General features: G+C 35.2%; 2 protein-coding genes across 4 annotated transcripts in view; one reads left to right on the top strand and one right to left on the bottom strand.

Annotated features, from left to right (window-relative positions):
- Positions 1 to 15,721, bottom strand: part of Oseg6 (intraflagellar transport protein Oseg6) — an 84,691-nt gene extending 68,970 nt beyond the window's left edge. Inside the window, exons 1-9 of one of the 2 annotated variants that reach the window (XR_011330982.1) lie at positions 15,394 to 15,550; positions 13,626 to 13,780; positions 13,297 to 13,521; positions 9,783 to 9,993; positions 8,677 to 8,789; positions 5,489 to 5,662; positions 4,215 to 4,458; positions 3,285 to 3,518; positions 2,367 to 2,489 (exon numbers count right to left, since the gene is read on the bottom strand). Coding sequence is in view for 1 of the 2 variants with exons in the window: in XM_069818503.1 (XP_069674604.1) it covers positions 2,367 to 2,489; positions 3,285 to 3,518; positions 4,215 to 4,458; positions 5,489 to 5,662; positions 8,677 to 8,789; positions 9,783 to 9,993; positions 13,297 to 13,521; positions 13,626 to 13,780; positions 15,394 to 15,408 (1,494 nt within the window). In the remaining variant the exon portion in view is untranslated. Of the gene's footprint in view, positions 1 to 2,366; positions 2,490 to 3,284; positions 3,519 to 4,214; positions 4,459 to 5,488; positions 5,663 to 8,676; positions 8,790 to 9,782; positions 9,994 to 13,296; positions 13,522 to 13,625; positions 13,781 to 15,393 lie in introns of both variants that reach the window. The other variant, XM_069818503.1, reaches the window with a different exon arrangement.
- A 1,102-nt stretch (positions 15,722 to 16,823) lies between these two features.
- The window catches only part of Tsr1 (Tsr1 ribosome assembly factor), a 28,795-nt gene continuing 26,165 nt past the window's right edge, over positions 16,824 to 19,453 (top strand). The window contains exon 1 of one of the 2 annotated variants that reach the window (XM_069818502.1): positions 16,824 to 17,051. In XM_069818502.1, the coding sequence (XP_069674603.1) occupies positions 16,937 to 17,051 (115 nt within the window). In that variant the 5' untranslated portion in view covers positions 16,824 to 16,936. The remainder of the gene's footprint in view (positions 17,052 to 19,453) is intronic. The other variant, XM_069818501.1, reaches the window with a different exon arrangement.

Genomic DNA, 19,453 nt, shown 5'->3' with positions numbered 1-19,453 from the left:
AACAATTGTCTTTAGAGACAATTAATATTAGATACCCTCCACAAAACTGGCTTCATTTATACACTGGCGGATCCTTGATCTCCAGAGAACAAGGTGCCGGTGCAGGTGTTACATGCTGTCTCTTCTCACTTTATAGATCTCTTGGGTATGGAACAACAAGTTTTGATGGAGAAATCATTGCAATAAGTGAAAGTCTCAGGAATCTTCTATGCCACATCAGTAAATTTAAAAATGCAGTTATATTGTCAGACTCCAAAGCAGCTATTCTATCAATAGTCTCTAAACACACACCTTCATCTCAAACAGCAGAAATAACTAAAATGCTCTCTCAATTAATATCACTCAATAAAAGAATTGTATTCCAATGGATACCATCCCACTGTGGAATCCTGGGAAACGAGAATGCGGATGCTTTAGCAAAGAAGGGCAGCACTGCTACTTATAGACCTGTTACTAAATCTACGTATTACTCTGTAAAAAGATTTATTAAATCTACATACTTAGACTTCAACAAACAAAATTTGATAACACAATCCCAAGGGAAAAAATGGAACTCTCTGCATCAAAATCCACAGTTAATTCCCGATTTACCACGAAAATCGTCTGTAGCTGCATTTAGATTGGCAACAGGCCATGATTGTTTGGCCAAACACCTGCATAGAATTGGAATATATCAGTCCCCTAACTGTCCATTGTGCAACTCAAACCAAGAAATGGATTCGGAACACCTCAAAATCTGTGCTTCAGTGGCTGGTCATGATAATATCTTTGAAAAATATTGGAGTGCAAGAGGTCAAATGACTTTATTGTCAGACGCCTGGCATTAGAAAACAACAACAACTTTTTCTTGAACCTATGTATCCTATGTTTCTTGAGTTTCAACGCGAAAACGGAAGTAACAATGAAAGAGGCGATCAGTGGGTTTTTCATGTGGGAGTAAAGCAATAGCTATTTCAGGTCATAGTGGATTGTAAAAGTCAGGTTTGCTATGGTTTGGAACAATAGACATAGCATTTTGGTATAGCTGCTGCATGTAGAGCTTGAAATGTAGAGGGTAAAATCATTTTATCCTGCTAAGAGATCTTGCTGAAATGATCGAGAGACTACAAAATTTTGTAGGTCTCTTATTTTCTCAGTAAGTAATACAGTCTTTCCTTAGGAACTGTAATTTTTGCGCTCTCTCGAGCCAATATTGAAGAGAATAACGCATATAAATATCTACACCACACTTCATTAAGTATATGAAAAAAAACCAACCCCACTTGATTAATAACTATAAAAATATTTGATTTTTAATAATATTATTATCTTACGTAAGTTTTATATATATATATATATATATATATATATATATATATATAATAGCCGCCACTCAGTAAATTATAGAAATGAAGATCTAATTTAACACATTATCTATATCTACTTACATAACCCCAAAACATTTCACTTTCATATCATAAGTATAGCATTAATATGTATAATTAATGAAAAATAATCACACATTGGCATTAACTATAATGAAATTTCATTGCTAACGGTAATAATGTAATCAAACCACTACAGGTTTTGTAGATTTCAATATCCAATACACAGCTGTACTCAGGAAATTACACACCGCAGAATCAGACCTGTAAACTAGCGAGTCTTCAAGTTTTTAATAACCAATTGAATTTGAACTAGATATGTCAGCAATCCTGCAGGTCATGGCTTCGTGTAATAGCTATTGTTTATTGTAATTCGTGTTTTGTTTTATTCTGAAATCACGGCCGTGCTGAAATGCAATTAGTTCTCAAAACTGAAGAAAGATGGATTTTGGAAAATAGGAAAATAATGTAGGAAAATTGATATTTCACTGAAAACTACTATTTTTCTGAAAAACTTTGGGTTCCAAGCTTCAAAATGAGGGGTCATTTATTAAAATCCGTTCAGCCGTTTTCCCGTAATTTCCATTACCAGTTCAAATTATATATATAGATAGGGGGAAAATGGGTAATGATGGTGGCAGTGGTAGTGGTGGTGGTGGTGGTGGTGGTGGTGGTGGTGGTGGTGGTGGTGGTGGTGGTGGTGGTGGTGGTGGTGGTGGTGGTGGTGGTGGTGGTGTTGGCGGTGCTGCTGCTGACGATGATGATGATGATGATGATGATGATGATGATGATGATGATGATGATGATGATGATGATGATGATGATGATGATGATTAGGTTCTTTTTCTCACAGTTTTATAACTTGTAATCTTTTATCACAGAAGTTTCTTTACAAAACTTAATCTCGAACTACAAGGACTGGTGCTGTAATATTAGTTTTAGATCATGAAAAATAGAACTACCATACAAGTTATTAAAATATTATAACTTGGTATAACTTACATCAGATGCATATATCAAGAAGTCAGTTGTGAGAGCATGTGATGTAATATTCATATTCTGTGAGTGCTGATCTGGAAATATCTTAGTCTCTCGATCTTCATTGCTCATATCTGGTGTCTCAATCTGCAATAACACATCTTCATACAAACAGCAGTCAGAGTTGCAACATATGTTGTACAAGCACTATATTTTATCGCACTTCAGACACTCACTGGCTGGCGGTTTTATTGTCACATAGAGATATACATGCTTTCTATTCCTGAGTGAGCTGTTTTCATTACAAACACTACATTATGGAGGTTAGAAAATTCCTGTTTTATAGGGTGGGCTGCTAAATAAAACTGAAAAGGACTATGACATCCTTTGTTGGAAATTCTGGTACCAAAGTGAGTCTATCCAGTACTGTAGTGTAGTAGTACGAGTCTGTTTAATGCGTTTAACTGTATATTTATTTCATACTTAGATTTTTTATTTGCTATTAATTTCAATTAATGGAAGGGTAAGGTAAAGGTTTGTGTCTACTTTATTTCTGGATCTTTATTTCTTCTTGCTAACCTGTATAAATTCTCTTATTCTTATTATTAACACAATGTGTAGGAATCCGTCATGAAACCATTTCTGCTGGTTTAATATTCAAAAGAGACAGACTTGTTATCAACAAGAATGAATGCTTTGCTGAACGTTTTGGTTCTAGACAGTATATGTGTAAATGTGGTTATTTTTCCCTTAAAATTGGCCAAGTTGACTTTAAGAGAGATTTAAATTAAAAATGGAGGGGAAGAAGGGAAACCCTAAAACAAATTTTAAGTGGTGAAACTTCACTCACTTTGCCTGGTAAACTGCCTTTAACTTTCTGGGCAGAATTGTTTCTGTAAGTTATCTTTTACCAAACATACATTACAGTATTATGCAGCTCACCATATGCAGCTGAATTTTTCCTTCATATAAGACTGAAGCATAGTCTGCACTCAGTTTCATACTGGTTATAGTTCCCAAGTATTCTCTGTCTCGCAGAAGTGAAGGCTTGTTTTGTCCCAATTCAAAGAACCATGCACGATTATTCATTCCCGCAGCACAATGGTAAGGACCCAGAGAGACAAAACTTGGCTCAATAGGCAGATCAAAACATAATGTGGGTGGTGGTAGTTTGCTCTGAAATTCATAACACAATTATTTAAACACACACAAAAAAACCCCCCCCCCCCCCACACACACACACACACACACACACACACACACACACACACACACACAGATATGTAGAAAGAGAGAGAGAGCAACAGAGATGGAGGAAGAGAGAGGCAATGAAAGAGAATGAGTGAAAGAAAGAAAGAAAGAAAGAAAGAAAGAAAGAAAGAAAAAAAGAAATAAAAACGAAGATACAGTAAAATGAAAGAAAAAGGAGAAAAAAGAAAAAATATAGTAACTAAAACACAAAAAAAAACAAATTTCAAATGAAGCCAACGAACGAATGAATGAATGAAAAAGGAAGAAGAGACAATAGAGAAAAAAAGAAAAAACATATATGGGGAAAAAAGTATAAAGTAAGGTAAAATAAAGAAGAGACTTATGATTAGATTAACTGATGAAAAAGCTCATCCAACTTTGACTATAATATATATTCCATTCGCTTTGTGCAACTCAAACCAAGAAATGGATTCGGAACACCTCAAAATCTGTGCTTCAGTGGCTGGCCATGATAATATCTTTGAAAAATATTGGAGTGCAAGAGGTCAAATGACTTTATTGTCAAACGCCTGGCATTAGAAAACAACAACAACAACAACATATTTTATTCGCTTTGTCGAAAGTTTGAATAATCCCTACCTTGGTTATATTATGTCTTACCTTGTTTTCTTGCTCGTAACTATATAATGTGAGTTCAGTAAGACTTGTAAGAACAGCGAGATGTGTTCCATAAACAGAATACACCATAGGAAGTTGAGATAAATATACGTAAATGGAGCCATTGCGCGTCACAACTCCTAATAATTGACCATCTTCACTCCAACTGAGTCGCTCTATCTCGTCCTCCTCTATTGTAATCACACTGGACGTCTCTTGGAGGTTTGCCATGTCATGTATCTTCACCCTGCAGCATAATATTTACTGTTACAAACACAGAGAAGATCCAAATTTATTTGGTTTCTATTACACTGATAGTTCAAACAATACCAAACACCAATATGTTCCATCTCTCTCTCTCTCTTTATACTATTTTTTAACTTATATTTAAACAGTGCAATTTATGAATGGAAAAATAAAATTAATATGGCCTGTAATAACTGACAAGTTCATTAACATTATGTTGATGACAAGATCCTTTGATACTAATTGGAAGTAATGTAAAATTTCTATTAAACTGAGATTTCTTATAACAATATAAATAAATATTACTTATATTTTATTTTTCAAGTTTACCAACACTGTCACTGTCACTACCATCACAACTACTACTACTATTAAACGACATTTCATAAAAGTTGAGAGTGTGCGAAGGAATTTCTTTTCCTTTCTACTTGTCTTGAGTCTGTCAGTGACAGAGCGGCAACTGTTACCTCTTATACCTGCACTCCCAAGTTGTACACACAAGAAAATAAAATATTAAAGTACATAAGTGAATATAAAATACAGTTACACAGATGTCTGACAATTACACGTTTGAGTATATTTTAATGTTGTTCTTACAATATTTTCAACTAATAATTAATTAAAAATTAAGGAATGTTAGTTTGTATTATGAAACCAAGGAGGAGTGACACAGTGCAGATTGTCCCTTTGTATATGCTGTAGAGTAGCAAGTAGCGGTGGAGAAAACATTTATCTTTTGCTGTCAGTAGCTTTTTAATGTGTCAAACAGTAATGAAATATAGATTATCGGTAAATATTTTCAATAATAGAATTCGTCACTATGTTGAAGGACAATTAGTTGAACGTTAGTGAGATGAACAGTAGCATTTTCCCCTTCATTGATGGTAGAGAGAGTGAGTAGAGCGAGGCCTATCCACCAAACTGCTGCTGCTGCCATCACCACTGCCACCGCTACTGGCACTGCCCCTGCCACCACCACCACCATCACTATCACTACCACTATCACTACTATTACTACTACTACTACTTACTGATTGTCACCACATGAAGCCACTTTTCCAAGTTGACTGCAGATAGCAATATCATTGAGAGATTCTCGGTGGTTCTTTGTCTGGAACAATTCTTGTCCAACCTCCTTGATATGTGTAGATATTGCCACAAAGAAGCCAGCACTGAATCCCAAAAGGATATAACCATCCCCAAACCTGTGTCAGACACATATCAAAATTAATTTTTCAGAACCTTCGTTCCTTATAGAAATCCTTGTAAATGAAACTAAAGAAAGAATTTATATATTTACACTTATTCTGGCCAAAACAAAACAAAGGTGCTTGGAGATCAGTGCTCTAATAGAAGGGTTTGGTACTGAGCACTTCATTAAGAAAGGAGAAAACGTATTTTATCAGGAAGAAGAAGAAATTTTTCACATGAAACATTTTAAATGTTTACAGTCACTTGTAATGTGTAGGGACTCGAAGCAAGTAGTTGGTGTAAATATTTCTTTCTGTGATTTATTTTATTATTGTAATTTCCACCATTTTTATTTATTTATGCTATGCAATTATTTATGGTGTGTATGTACATAGGCTGTGTCCAGTTACAACGAGAGACAAAAAAACTTGCCAACACATTTCTAAATTAACAAAGGTTGAAACTTCAGGGTCGAAATATATTTTACATATTTCAGTATTAACTCATTTTCAATTGTCAATATTTAAATTTCAATCTTTTCAATAAATCATATTATTTTCTTCTAAACTCTTTTTCACTTTGATAGTTACATATTTTTAATAAGTTCAATTTAAATATTCAAAACTCTGTAAACAGGAGAAAAATAATGTGTTGATTTTTACTTCCTGAATGAAAAATATATTGTGAAACAAAAAAAGTAGGCCAATCTAGAATTTAGACGCGTTTTACTTATTGTGAAAATAATCTTCTGTTGCCATAAGGTGGCTTTAAATAAATATTTAGTTTGTTATCAAATCCACGTGACAGTATATTTTGTACGTGAGTAGTATTCTCGTTGTTCAGTGCCTATACAAGCAAACACACGAATAAGCAGAAGTAAACACATAAAACGGATCGGGGACACGAGTTAGAGCTCTCTGCTCCAAGCAAAGGTAATATGATCCATGCACACCTAACTTGTACTCAAAGTAACCAAACGCAGGACTCTAGTTATGACAGTTGAATGCTTGAATATTAAATACTATGGAACAAAGGACAACGAATTGGTCAGTGAAATCAAATTAGTATAATTACATCATGAAATTTTATATAAAAAAAAAGAATAATAACGATAAAGTAACACATAAAAACAAGTTTGTGTTTGAGAACATAATATGAAATGTAAATAAGGTACCTACATATAATCAATGCTGGATTTGCTGTAAAAGACCTGCCCTTGGGCAGAACATTATGAATGAATGAATATAATCATATAAAGTAGTTTCAAGAGAAAAATAGCACATAGAACAGACTGTTTCTTTACAAAAAATTAAGCATTTATCTCTATTAGTCATTTCAAATTATGCCTGTTATATGAATTATCATCATATTCAAAATCATCTTCGTCCTCTTTCTACTCGTCACCTCTATGTTTTATTCCTCTTTAAGAATAGGAGAGCTAACAAGCAAACGTTCTCATGGGGGCAGATATAAAAGTTAAATTTTTTTCTTCCACCATGTTAATAATGTCAAAAGAAGTGCTTATACAAATTTTGGCCACTCGACCGCAATTACGAGGCCATCCAGAAAGTGATTTTCCCTGGGGCCGTTTATAAGAAAAAAGCACAATTGCATAGAAATATTTATTGGAACAGATACAGCAATTGTTGCGCTATTTGTCAACATATCCCCCACTGGAATTGAGACATTTGTCATACCATAGGATCAATTTTTGTGTCGTAGAAGTCAGCTGCCTCAGATTGGAACCAGCGTTTGACTCCGTCTGCACCTCTTACTGTCGATCCCATGATATGAGAAATGTCTCAATTCCAATGGAAAGTATGTTGAAAAATAGCTCAACAATTGCTGTGTCTGTTCCAATAAATTTGTCTAATGAAACTGTGTTTTTTTTTTTTTTTCTGTTAGCAGCTCCTGGCGAACTTTTTTTTTTACGGCCCTCATAATTGTGGTTGAGTGGCCAAAATTTGTATAAGCACTTCTTTTGACATTATTAACATGGTGGAAGAAAAAAATTTAACTTTTTTAATTGCCCCCATCAGAACGTTTGCTTGTAAGATGTCAAATCTGCATCATCTTCTTCTTTATGCCTTCTTCATCAAATCGTCACTGTCATAGTATCATTCGTGTCATAAATAATATCCTAATCATTATCATTGTCCTCAATATTAACATGTCATTCTGCGCTCAGCATTTTCCAGGGTCAGTGAATGATACAACAATGACATACTCCATGACTAAATCCACATGTTTACTTTCTACAGTTTCTTTCGCAATAATAATTCCTAAGCTCAGGATAATTACTAAGGTTTTTGGCTCTCGAGATTTGCTGTGACAAAATGGCTAAAAAAAAAAAAAAAGCTTCTTCCTAATACTTCAGTTTTTTTGTCAATTAATGGTCCAGTAACGCAATGTTATCAGATAGACATATCTAACTAGGTTGAAATAGTAGCCACACAATGCACAAATGTTTCACAACAGTGAACAAGATCTGTCCAGAAAGTATCTAGTCACTTGAATATCTCAAGAACCAGCAACAAGGTCTTGAAGTAACTTGGCAATTAATCAGAGAAAATCTTAATACGAATGTGTGAACAATATTTCTTCTGTGGCAGTACTCAGTCAGCAGTGAGATGTTGTTGAGTCAACTTGTGTACTGTGTGACCATCGCATTCACCATGACCAAGCAAGTAGATCACAGAATCTGAATACATTTTTGCTTCCAACTTGGACATTCATCTACAGAAAATATATGTATAGGCTTAAGTAATAGGGCTTTCAAGGTGATTCAATCAGTGAAGTCCAGATAAAATTGTGTACTTTTCCAAAAAAAAGACTGGTAATCTTTTGATAGCAATTTACGTTCTGGAAGGTCTTCAACAAAGAAAAGATCTGGATCTGGCAGAAAAAAGAATGTGTAAGGCAGAAAATATGGCAAAATGGTTTTCATTTGTATAAAAAGTGGACAGAAGCAGCATACATAACTGAAATTTGTAAAGTCTGTTTCTGCAGACTTTATCATAAAGCTTACCATTTATATGTCACAACAGATCCGTAACGATTCTGAAATGCCAGTTCCACTGGATTGTCAGGGTCATGCAGATTATAGAGGAAGAGAGTCTTGCGTCCCACAAGTACACTCACCTGGAACATACATGCAAGAGGTCAAAAGAGTGTCTGTTCTGGTTTCCGCAAATTCTATTACAAGGAGTCAAGGAGTCTCTCTGAAATTTATATTTGTCAGAATTTAAGAGGAGTTGAGGCGTTTAGTTGCAAAATCAGATACATCACTAAAACATAATTTTTCAGTATGAAGGAAAAACGTTTGCAAGGAACCAAGTATTTGCAGCCAATACTATTTTTCATCATACCAATCCATGTGATGTAGCTGGCTTTGGAGCATAACAGTGCTATAGCAGTTGTAGAATCATATGAAGATATGAAATATAACATTAACTCATTTCGAAAAAAAAAAAAAGTGATGTATCTGATTTTGCAACTACAAGCCTCAGTTTATATATCTAAAAAAATCTCGACCTACACAGAAGTCAAAGCATTTAAAAAAACTCTCTCAATATCTCGCAGATTTCCAACTGGTTGGGAATTGCAGAAAGGACCCTAATGAACAGAAGATGACACTCAGTTGGCAATAACACAGCCTATTTTGCTAAAAAGAACATGACTCAAAACAATAATGTTATACCAAAATCATTTTAGGAGATTTCTGGGATTTTAGTATGCTCCAAGATAAGGTTGTCATAATTTATTTTGGATAAAAAAATACGGACATTTTTGCTTTCCCAAAAATTGAGGATATGATAGGTATTTGCATAAAATTAGACTATCTACTACATTACAGCAATACATAAAAAAAATGACAAGCAAAACTAAATATTTTATAATTCTATTGTCATAACATTAATAGTTTAATATCCTGATAGTAACAACCTGATGGACTAGTTTGATTTAATTGTGGGTCTTTATAAACTGTCTTGTTAACAAATTCGGTTGTTTAAATAACTTCGTCCTTTTGGTGTTAAAGAATAGGCACAAAGAACCTATCAGGGATGAAAATGTCCTGGACTAATCTAATCCACTTCTAGTTCTATTTGATTCTATTCTATTTTATTATGTTACCGTATTTTCTCCACCCATCCTCTCATCCAGCTTCATCTCCGAGAACTGGATGTCACTGGGCTCTGAACGAAGTGAAATTATCCTTAGGGTATCTCCTTCTGCATTGCTGATAGATAGTGTTTTATCTTCAGATCCTAAAGCTAGCAGGTTTTCAGCACTCCAAGCTCCACAATTGATACGTTTTGAGTGTTTTCCCAGCACTGGTATCCGCCTGCACAAAGAACCATCAATAATAACATTGCTGCAATCTCAGCACTAAAAAGTAAAATACCAAGCATTCATTTCTAAACCAGCCTCTACTAAACGAAATACTTCTAAACTGAGCAAACTAATATACTAGAACTTTCCCTCGAAGCCCAATAAAATTGTAAGTAAAAATGTTGATGCTGAATTTTCAATGCATTAAAAGAAAAGTAACCACTGGCATTGCTCAGGCAGTGGCAAATTTTCCTGCTGATCCCAAGCTGCACTCGAGAATGAATTCAATTCCCACTTGGGCTGATTACCTGGTTGAGTTTTTTCAGAAGTTTTCCCCAACTATAAGATGAATGTGAAGTAATCCCGTGGCGAATTCTCAGCCTCAACTCGCCAAATACTAACTCATTATCACCAGGTCCTACTTACTTACTTACTGGCTTTTAAGGAACCTGGAGCTTCATTGCCGCCCTCACATAAGCCTGCCATTGGTCCCTATCCTGAGCAAGATTAATTCAGTCTCTATCATCATATCTCACCTCCCTCAAATCCATTTTAATATTATCTTCCCATTTACGTCTCGGCCTCCCCAAAGCCTCCCAACTAACACTCTATATGCATTTCTGCCAGTGACACTAAATAATCTAGTATGAGATTGAATATGGTGACGTTAATCAATTAAAAATATTTAAGAAAGTATGATTACTACTATAACATCTCAACAATTACAATTCTTTTTATAATTTTTTACAATTCCTAAATATTAACACAGTAAAGAAGTTGGAAAATCAATATATATATATATATATATATATATATATATATATATAAACACGCACGCATGCGCACACACACATGCGCACACACACACACACACACACACACAGAGGAGGGAGATGGAGAGGGAGAGAGAGAGATTATTTACGGCTTTCTACAATTGGCATGGTTACAGACATACCCATAGAGAGCATATTTTGTCAGGTGACTGACAGGTGGCTGTCTATCACGGCAGATAGCATGATAGATGAGAAGTGTTGGTAAAGAATTAATTAAGATTGTGCCAATAAATTGGTACTATACCAGAATATTCATGGAGACCCATGAGAAACCACGAAAAACCCAAATCAGGACAGCCAATCCTCGGGATTAAAGCCCGAACCTCCCTAATATACAGTATTTATAACATTACTCCACAGTGTGGATGTTTTACAGCATTCAACATTTCTTATATTCAATTTGCTATGCACCTTGGTTTATATTATCCTTTTCCCTTAGCTCCCTGCTGCTCATTGCTTGTTCCACCATCTGTCTTCCTTTGTCCATCTCTCCTCTGTCTTCCAACAGATATGTAATTCCACATTCATTTTGGCCAATGTTTTTCTCTTCCATTCTTTTAAGGCGACCATATCATAAAAACCTTCTCTACTTTATCCTAGGTATCTTTCTCCACAAACATTTTCGTTTATAATTGCATTAGGAATATTATCTAGCCTAGACATTCTATAACTGCTCATTAATGTATTTACGTGTATTCTAATACTTGCAGTTTTTATTCGTATGTAATTTACTTTCCAGACTTCAGAATTCTGGAGGACAATTCCTTTTAGTACTATTGTATGATATACTCTTTCCTTAACAGTGTTTTTTATTTCTTTACTCTACCATAATCCACTGAACTGCTAAATTGCTTTTTTTCTTTCACTTATCATGTTTTCTATATATTTCTCTAATCCAGGATAATGATAAAAGATGGCACCAAGATATTTAAATTTTTCACAATTTACTGTATACAACTTGCTCATAAATCCAATTCTGCACTGTCAGTTCCTATTACGAGATATTTTGTTTTCTCCAGACTTATTTCCAATCACCATTTTCATATTCGCGTTTCAGTTTTCTTATTATGTAGGGTACCTAGCATCATTTTCATCAGCTGCTATAACAATCTGATTATCAACAAAAAGCAATGTGTACCTAGCTGAGTTTCACTAATGTGAATTCCCACAGTTTGGCATTTCCTCTTCCATTGCTTGAAAACATTAACAAGATATATTTTAAAGAGAATTGGTAACTAGTTGCAGTCTTAAAGTAAGCCTTCAGTAGCATTGAATGAACCAGACACAACATTTTGTATCTTAACTACAACTCAGGTAACAGTATAGGAGTTTGTAACTGTTTGAATGTGCGCCTGTTGACTGTTGTTTACATCCATTCTTCCTAAGTTTCACTCTAGACCTTGTATCATAAGCTTTCCTCAAATATGTGAATACTAAATGAGTTTCTACATTTTTTGTACAGTATTACGTTTTTCTAACAGTTGTCACAAACAAAATGTTGTCTATGCACGATTTCCTTGTTCTAAATCTGCTTTATATATATATTTTTTGGAGGGGGGGAGTGAATTAAAGTTGTCATTTTGGTTTTTACTCCATTTACGCTCTTTCCCTACCTCTCAAGAAATTTGCGATCTAAAATCAGAAAAAAAAAAAAAAAAAAAAAAATCAACCATCCTTTAAGAAAGAAAAAAAAAAAGATGATATTATTTTTGTTAAACTAAAGTGTCTTATGATATTTTGAAAACTTTGTTTCTTGTTTTAAGATTTTATCCCACTGCATTACTGTAAATTATAATGTTTCAAAATGTTTGGCACTGTTTCACATTTTTCACTTGATTTTTCAAGTGTATTTTGGTAATTAAACCCGTCAGAGTAACTTTCAGTGGACTTTAAATAATAACAAAAAAATTGTGTGAGTAATTTGCGGTTTTCGATATTTTGCAGAAGATTGTACATTAATTACTGCAAATCATCAGGAGTCGACCCTATTGTTTTAAAGTTTGCATAATTATATTTAGATATTAAATAATGTCACTTTAATTTACTATAATTTAAAGTTTGCATAATTATATTTAGATATTAAATAATGCCACTTTAATTTACTATAATTTAAAGTTTACTATAATTTAAAGTTTGCATAATTATAGGCCTATTTAGATATTAAATAATGTCACTTTAATTTACTATAATTTAAAGTTTACTATAATTTAGAGTTTGCATAATTATATTTAGATATTAAATAATGTCACTTTAATTTACTATAATTCAGAGAACATATTAAATGTAGTATTTTAAATTAATAAACTTTTAATTAATTTTTTTTGGTTGGCCTTAAATAAAATCTAAAAAGTTGGTGTGAAAAATTTTAAAATATTCCACGTGGCAAAGATCACTTTAAACATGCTATTTTTATATGTTAAAACTGTTTTTAGTTTCTCGAATGTGAACAGATGTAGAATAATGGTCACAGAAAATATACTAACTTTGCAGTGTTATGATTGTAGATGGCAAGGTTGCCTCTAGCTGTACCAACAGCTAACATTGAACCCACTTTTGACCATATGACACAATTCATAGCATCTCGCAATCCTGTGTCTACCTGACTCTTTTTACCAGTATTGGCATCCCACAGTGTGATGTGTGGTGAGTTTGAAGTTATGATGGCCAGTAAATCTCCATCCACATCCCAGCCAAACCCTGTGCATGTTCTGTCAACATAGAAAAATTAACATTTTATCTACTACTAAGAAAAAATTATAATATCAATGCACAGTCGTGAACAGATTCAAGTGAGTAAAAAATTCTGTATCACCCTTGAAGCCTGATATGTTCCACTTTCTTGCCATGATGGTTGAAAATGATCACAGATTGGTCAAAGCCAGTAGTAGCGAAAAATCCTCCACTACCACGCTGCCAACTCAGAAATGTGTCTCCAGGAGCATGAGGTTGTTCCAACCTGAAGAGTTGCTGAAATACGTGAATGAGAGCAAATTAAGATGTTCAAAAGTTGTATTAATATGAAATATAACATTTTCACAGCGGTCATGAACATTTTAATGGTGACAAAGTACACTTCAGTCAATAAAAACGAAAATTTTAAACACATTTATGATTCATCTCAATCCAGCATCACACATTCGTCAATTACAACCGCGATCTAGTTGTTACTTTTACTGAACTCTGTCGTAACTACGAATATTCACATCACATTTTAATATAATGTACAATGAATTTTAATGTTTAGGAACAACTGGATAATACACAAGGTAGATCAACGTCGGTAGTCAATGTTGCTTGCTGGCCACTAATCACTGGGCTGTACCGAGCTATGTCAAACAAAAGACAATCGAAATGGTGGTAGTAAAATTCGTGACTACATTCTTAAATAATTCCCTCCATTAGTGAAGTGCAAGGGTTATGCAGTAGAATGGCAGGTGTTTCGAATGCACCAAATGAAAATACAGATGTAGTAAGATCTTAAAGTAGGTTATCACAACCAAAGTGTTAAGTATGTAATTAGTAACGCGTTGCTGTTTTATTTGTGGTCTAGAGAAAATACCTCCTCTTTTACAAAGAAAACTTTTAGCAGCATGAAATTATTCACCGCGGGCGCGCTTCCGAACAGGGGCAATGGCATTTCATCTAAGGTTAGAGTCCAGTTTAGGTGTGTGTGTACTAATCGAAAATTAGGGGCTAGAAAATATTGAGAATAGGACGCACGTTTATCTGACATTTTTTTCGATTAATACACACACACCTAAACCTTTAGGGGAAATGCCCCTGCTCCTGTTTGGAAGCGCGCCCATAGGTGGCTGCCACTGCATGGGAGGTCCGCACATGTGCCACAGCAAAACTGTTCCTGTCGCGAGGCCCTCAACTAAGCCACGTAATCTACTCGCAATATTTACGCAAATACAGCTTGTCGCTAACAGTGGTGCTATCTCTCAGTAATGTTCAGAACGAAGGAGGTAGGGAGAAAAAAAAAAAACAAATTTCTCCTTCTAACGATGCCACAGATCAACGTCATATCCTTATGTTGGCGACATCGTGTATTTAGTTAAATTTGGTCGTAACTGTAACTGCACGGTTCAAAGCTACCGTAGCATATTCTCCAGTTTAGCGAATATTTAAATTCTCTCGCTTTGGTAATAAATCAATAATCCTGGGCGCGACAACCCATAGAGGGCCAAGGTCGACCAGCCGACTATTGGCCTCACGTCCACGTGTCTCAGTAGAGGTGAACGATCATCCAATCAGTAACCCAGTATGGGAATTGAGCTCATTACGAACAGAGAAACCTATGCATGTGTATTACTGAATCGTAGGTGAAACGAGCATTGAGCGACTTCCGCCGATTTGGAATAGACACCGACGCACTTGAACTGCCAACATAGAAAACAAAAAAATCACGCTCAATCGCTTTCACCTTCATCTTGACGGGATAATAAAAGCCTAAACTAAACTAACCTAAACTAACCTAACCTAACCTAACCTAACCTAACCTAAGTGCGTCGGTGTCTATTCCAAAATCGGCGGAAGTCGCTCGTTTAACCTAATCTTAATCTTATACTTATACATACCTTTTCATTCGCCATTTCCTATATATTGTTGGTGTTTTTATTTTGAGGCGCCTTTGATTTGACGTCTGACCATATCCGATATACATTCAACCAAAGACGTTTTATAGTTTAACCATAAAAACAAAGTTCAAAGAGTTGTGTACACAATATGCACTGATAGTGATAAACCATTCCATTAATTGCAATACAATACAGAAATTTAAATAAACAATATCACATACATCCCTGTCGCGTTACATGTCTAAATGTGACGTTTAACCATAACAAAACAAACTTAGGCATCCATCATGACGCCTTCCGAAATGCCAATGTCATACATTAGAATTCCGCTAAACTACGAGTGAGCCATCGTAAAATACGTAAGAATAAAATTATAGCATTATACTCAACACAGGATAATAGTAATTTATAGTATAAGAGAGTAAAATTAGATTTTACCTCCTAGTTCAAAGTTCGGAAAAACAAGTGCTAAGTTTGTGCCGATGACTTCGGAAGGGAAAATCCGCCGTTACACCATCATATATTACTGACAAGTGACAACATAAGAAAACACAAAATCGCCAACCTTCGTTGATTGTTCTGTTATTGGGTAGCTCAGTCGGTAGAACGTTGGTGCGCTAAGCCAAAGGTCCCGGGATGATACCCGGCCCAGGAACAATTTTTTCCCTTCAAATTATTCAAGTCTGCTTCACAGGGAGCTTTAACTGAAAGCTAAATTTGCATAATATATACGTTACTCTAGGTACGTTAATAGAAGACCACAATTTCAAGTTACACAGAGTTTGTGTGCACTCGATGTGAGTTTCTGGCGTCTTGTCAGCCCACTTGAGGTATGAGGATAAAAAGGATAATTTTGAGATGGTGTCGGATGAAATTCCCGGGTAGCTCAGTCGGTAGAGCGTTGGTGCGCTAAGCCAAAGGTGCTGGGATCGATACCCAGCCCCGGAACAATTTTCCCTTGAACTTATTAAATATGCATTTATATGCACTAATAGCAGGAATATGCATGAACTCTTGAAATTTTTAAATCTCTTGACACGGACTTAAATAATGGTAGCATATGATTTTGAACACAGAAATAAAACATGCAAATAAATGCTAAAATCCGTCCCCTATACCAGTGGTCGTCAGCACTCGCTGAAATGGGTAACGGATAAGCAGTGTATCGCAATATGCACTGTCGTGCGGGAGGAAGCATACCCGCCAGCAGCTAGGGATGCTTGCTGGTGCTGTAAGAGACCTGCGGGTAAGAGGCGCTAGCCCGAGAGTGCACTGTGCTGATGACCGCTGCCCTATACGATATATCAATTTGGCGACTTCTGAAGTTCAGAACACTGTCTATGAACATTTAGCGGATTTTTAAGAATTGGGTTGGCGAACCTGGTAGCGGTAGTTTTAGTTTTCGTGTTGGCAATTTTGCTCGAGATTCGTGTAATTTACGAACTTACACGAATTCTACGAGCACATGTTGCTATGTTATAGTGTGATGGTTTAATTTTGAGGTCTTTTTGTAAAATAACTGACACATATTTTCTATTATGAAATGGCTGTAGATGTAGTTCAGGAAAGACATCGCCCAGGAGCGCTTAAACAACAGAATAAAGCCCATAAGCATGGCAGACATAGGAGTAAAGGTTCGATTAGTAATGCGGTCAAAGGTATGATATAACCTTAGCTTTTTATATAAGTTCATATTTCCGTATACTGTTTTATATTTGAGAGAAAATTTCAGTATACGGATTCCTCACTGAAAATATTATATCTTAAAGTACTAAAAAGAGCAGATTTGTCTATGTTTGTCGTATGTGCATCATCATGTTTACGAAAAGGCACTTTTCAGTGCCAATAATTTATTTTGTGTGCACAAGGTTGGAATTATGAATTAAGAGGGACAGGAAGGAATCCGTATTCTGAAATTTATCCTCATAGAGAAAAGGCGGGCAATTTTTCTTAAGTTTGAATTAGTGATGGGTTAGGTTAGGTTATGCTTTTGGTACACCTTCAGATACTCACAATTGTCTAAGAATGTCACTACCTCATTCAACTCCCCCTCCCCCCTCCCATGCTATCCCGTTGTGTTTTCGGTGGTGGATCTTGCTATCCGCCTTGCTTTGGTAACACAATTGTAAACATTTACGTCTTTGGTCCAGGAATAATTTTTCGGAGTACACTGCATATCTCAACTCTCCTTTGGTTCAAGGTTCGATACGACATGACCACTAATGCTGAAACAGTTTGCTTACCTGTAGACTCTATTTCAGAGTTTGTTGTTTAGTCAACTGTCCGAAGAGAGGTTTGACCCTCATAAGTGACACCAAGAAGGCATCACTCATGAGGCAACTAAGCCAGCAGATAATGGACTAGGGTGGCCAGTTTCTTGCCCACTTTAAGAGTTTGGCGTTATATTTTGTCATATTAAAACTTAGACATGGTAGAACATATGTCCCAAATATTGCATATTTATAATGAAATATGATGAATATCTAGTTTACAAGCTCAATATAATGGCCTATTACAGAATAAATCTTGAGAACTCTATTCCTTTCACAGGCCTATACACAGAAATCAAACTTAACCTATTAGCCCTCATTAAATTCCATGCATTCTAGATCATTTTTGACCACTAATCATAGGTCGGCCTTATTGAGCTACATCAGTTTTAGATAATTACCTCAAGCGTATTCCTTTACATACTGGCATTTAGTAATTAAGTTTTAATTTCAGTGGAAATGGTATACAATACAATAACACGAATACTATATGGATGAATGTCATTTAATGACATACCAGTAATAATGCATGGACATTTAGAGGTGGTGAATGCAGTTATATCATTAAAAATGTGTACTGATTTTAAGCAAACTCATTTGCTCTAGAACTTTCTTTGTAGCCTATTATAAACTTAATCTATTAATCTTTTGGAGTTTGCAGTAATCTGTAGGCTAATTATATTAATTTTTGCGATGTTTTGGTATGCAATGAAATGGTAAGCAATGAAAAGAGAAATAAATAACAAAATGACAAATTTGGAACTTCGAAAAAAAAAAAAAAAAAAAAGAGAAGGAAGAATGGTTAGAGTCCAAAAGTAGATCTATTATACAGGGCTTCTATTATATGTACTGACACTTGGTGTGGTGTGTTGCTTCTCAGCCGTGGCAAGCAGCGCTCCCCAGTATAAATATGCTGTTCTCTCAGGGCAGTGTACATTCGTTTGCGAAGATGGTTAAACAACTGACTCTAGAGCAATGCATTTTTGTGTGTGAAGTTTATTATAAATACGATTCAGCTCATTATGTTCGTGCGGAATTTATTCAAATATTTCCTGGTCAATTACTTCTTTCCAGAACTGCAATTAATGATATTGTAAATAGATTTAGATCTTGCTTCAGTGTAAAACAAAAAACACGAGAAAATGCACAGTTTTAACAGAGGAAAAATTAGACCAAATTGGTACACATCTTGAACGGTCGCCAACAAAATCACTCCCAAAATTAGCACAACAAGTAGGGGTTTGTGTCATCTGCACAGTAAGCAACAAAATTGTTACAGCTGAAGCCTTACAAATGTACACGTGCCCATTGTTTACAACAAAGAATTCCAGTAGTGTTATTGTGAGTGGTTTTTTCCATCAGTGACCAAAGGTTTAATCGACCCACAGATCATGTTCTTTTCAGATGAGGCATGGTTACACTTGATTGGTCTTGTAAACAACCAAAACACTCGCTATTGGTTGTTCCGAAAATCCACATCATTTACAAGAAATCTCTCTTCGTGATAGGAAAGCACTCTTTGTCTACTCTTTATTGTTCTTAAATTGAGCATTTTAATTATTGTGAGGTTTAATATTGTATATATTAATAGAACAAATGAAATCGGAAACATTACAGTGGGTGAACTTAAGCATGTCAATCAGAATGTGTTTTCTCAATTCAAAATCTGAGGGAGGACGACATTTTCAGCATCTTCTATGAGGTATGATTTTATACATGTTTTAATTAGTAGGGTTAACATATGAGTGTGGCTGGCTGCGACATGCCAAGCTGTCGAGAAGCAAAACACC

Source organism: Periplaneta americana, chromosome 2, assembly GCF_040183065.1.
Source record: "Periplaneta americana isolate PAMFEO1 chromosome 2, P.americana_PAMFEO1_priV1, whole genome shotgun sequence".
Classification (NCBI taxonomy): domain Eukaryota; kingdom Metazoa; phylum Arthropoda; class Insecta; order Blattodea; family Blattidae; genus Periplaneta; species Periplaneta americana.
Note: the sequence above shows the minus strand (reverse complement) of the source record. Positions and strands in the feature narration are given on the sequence as shown.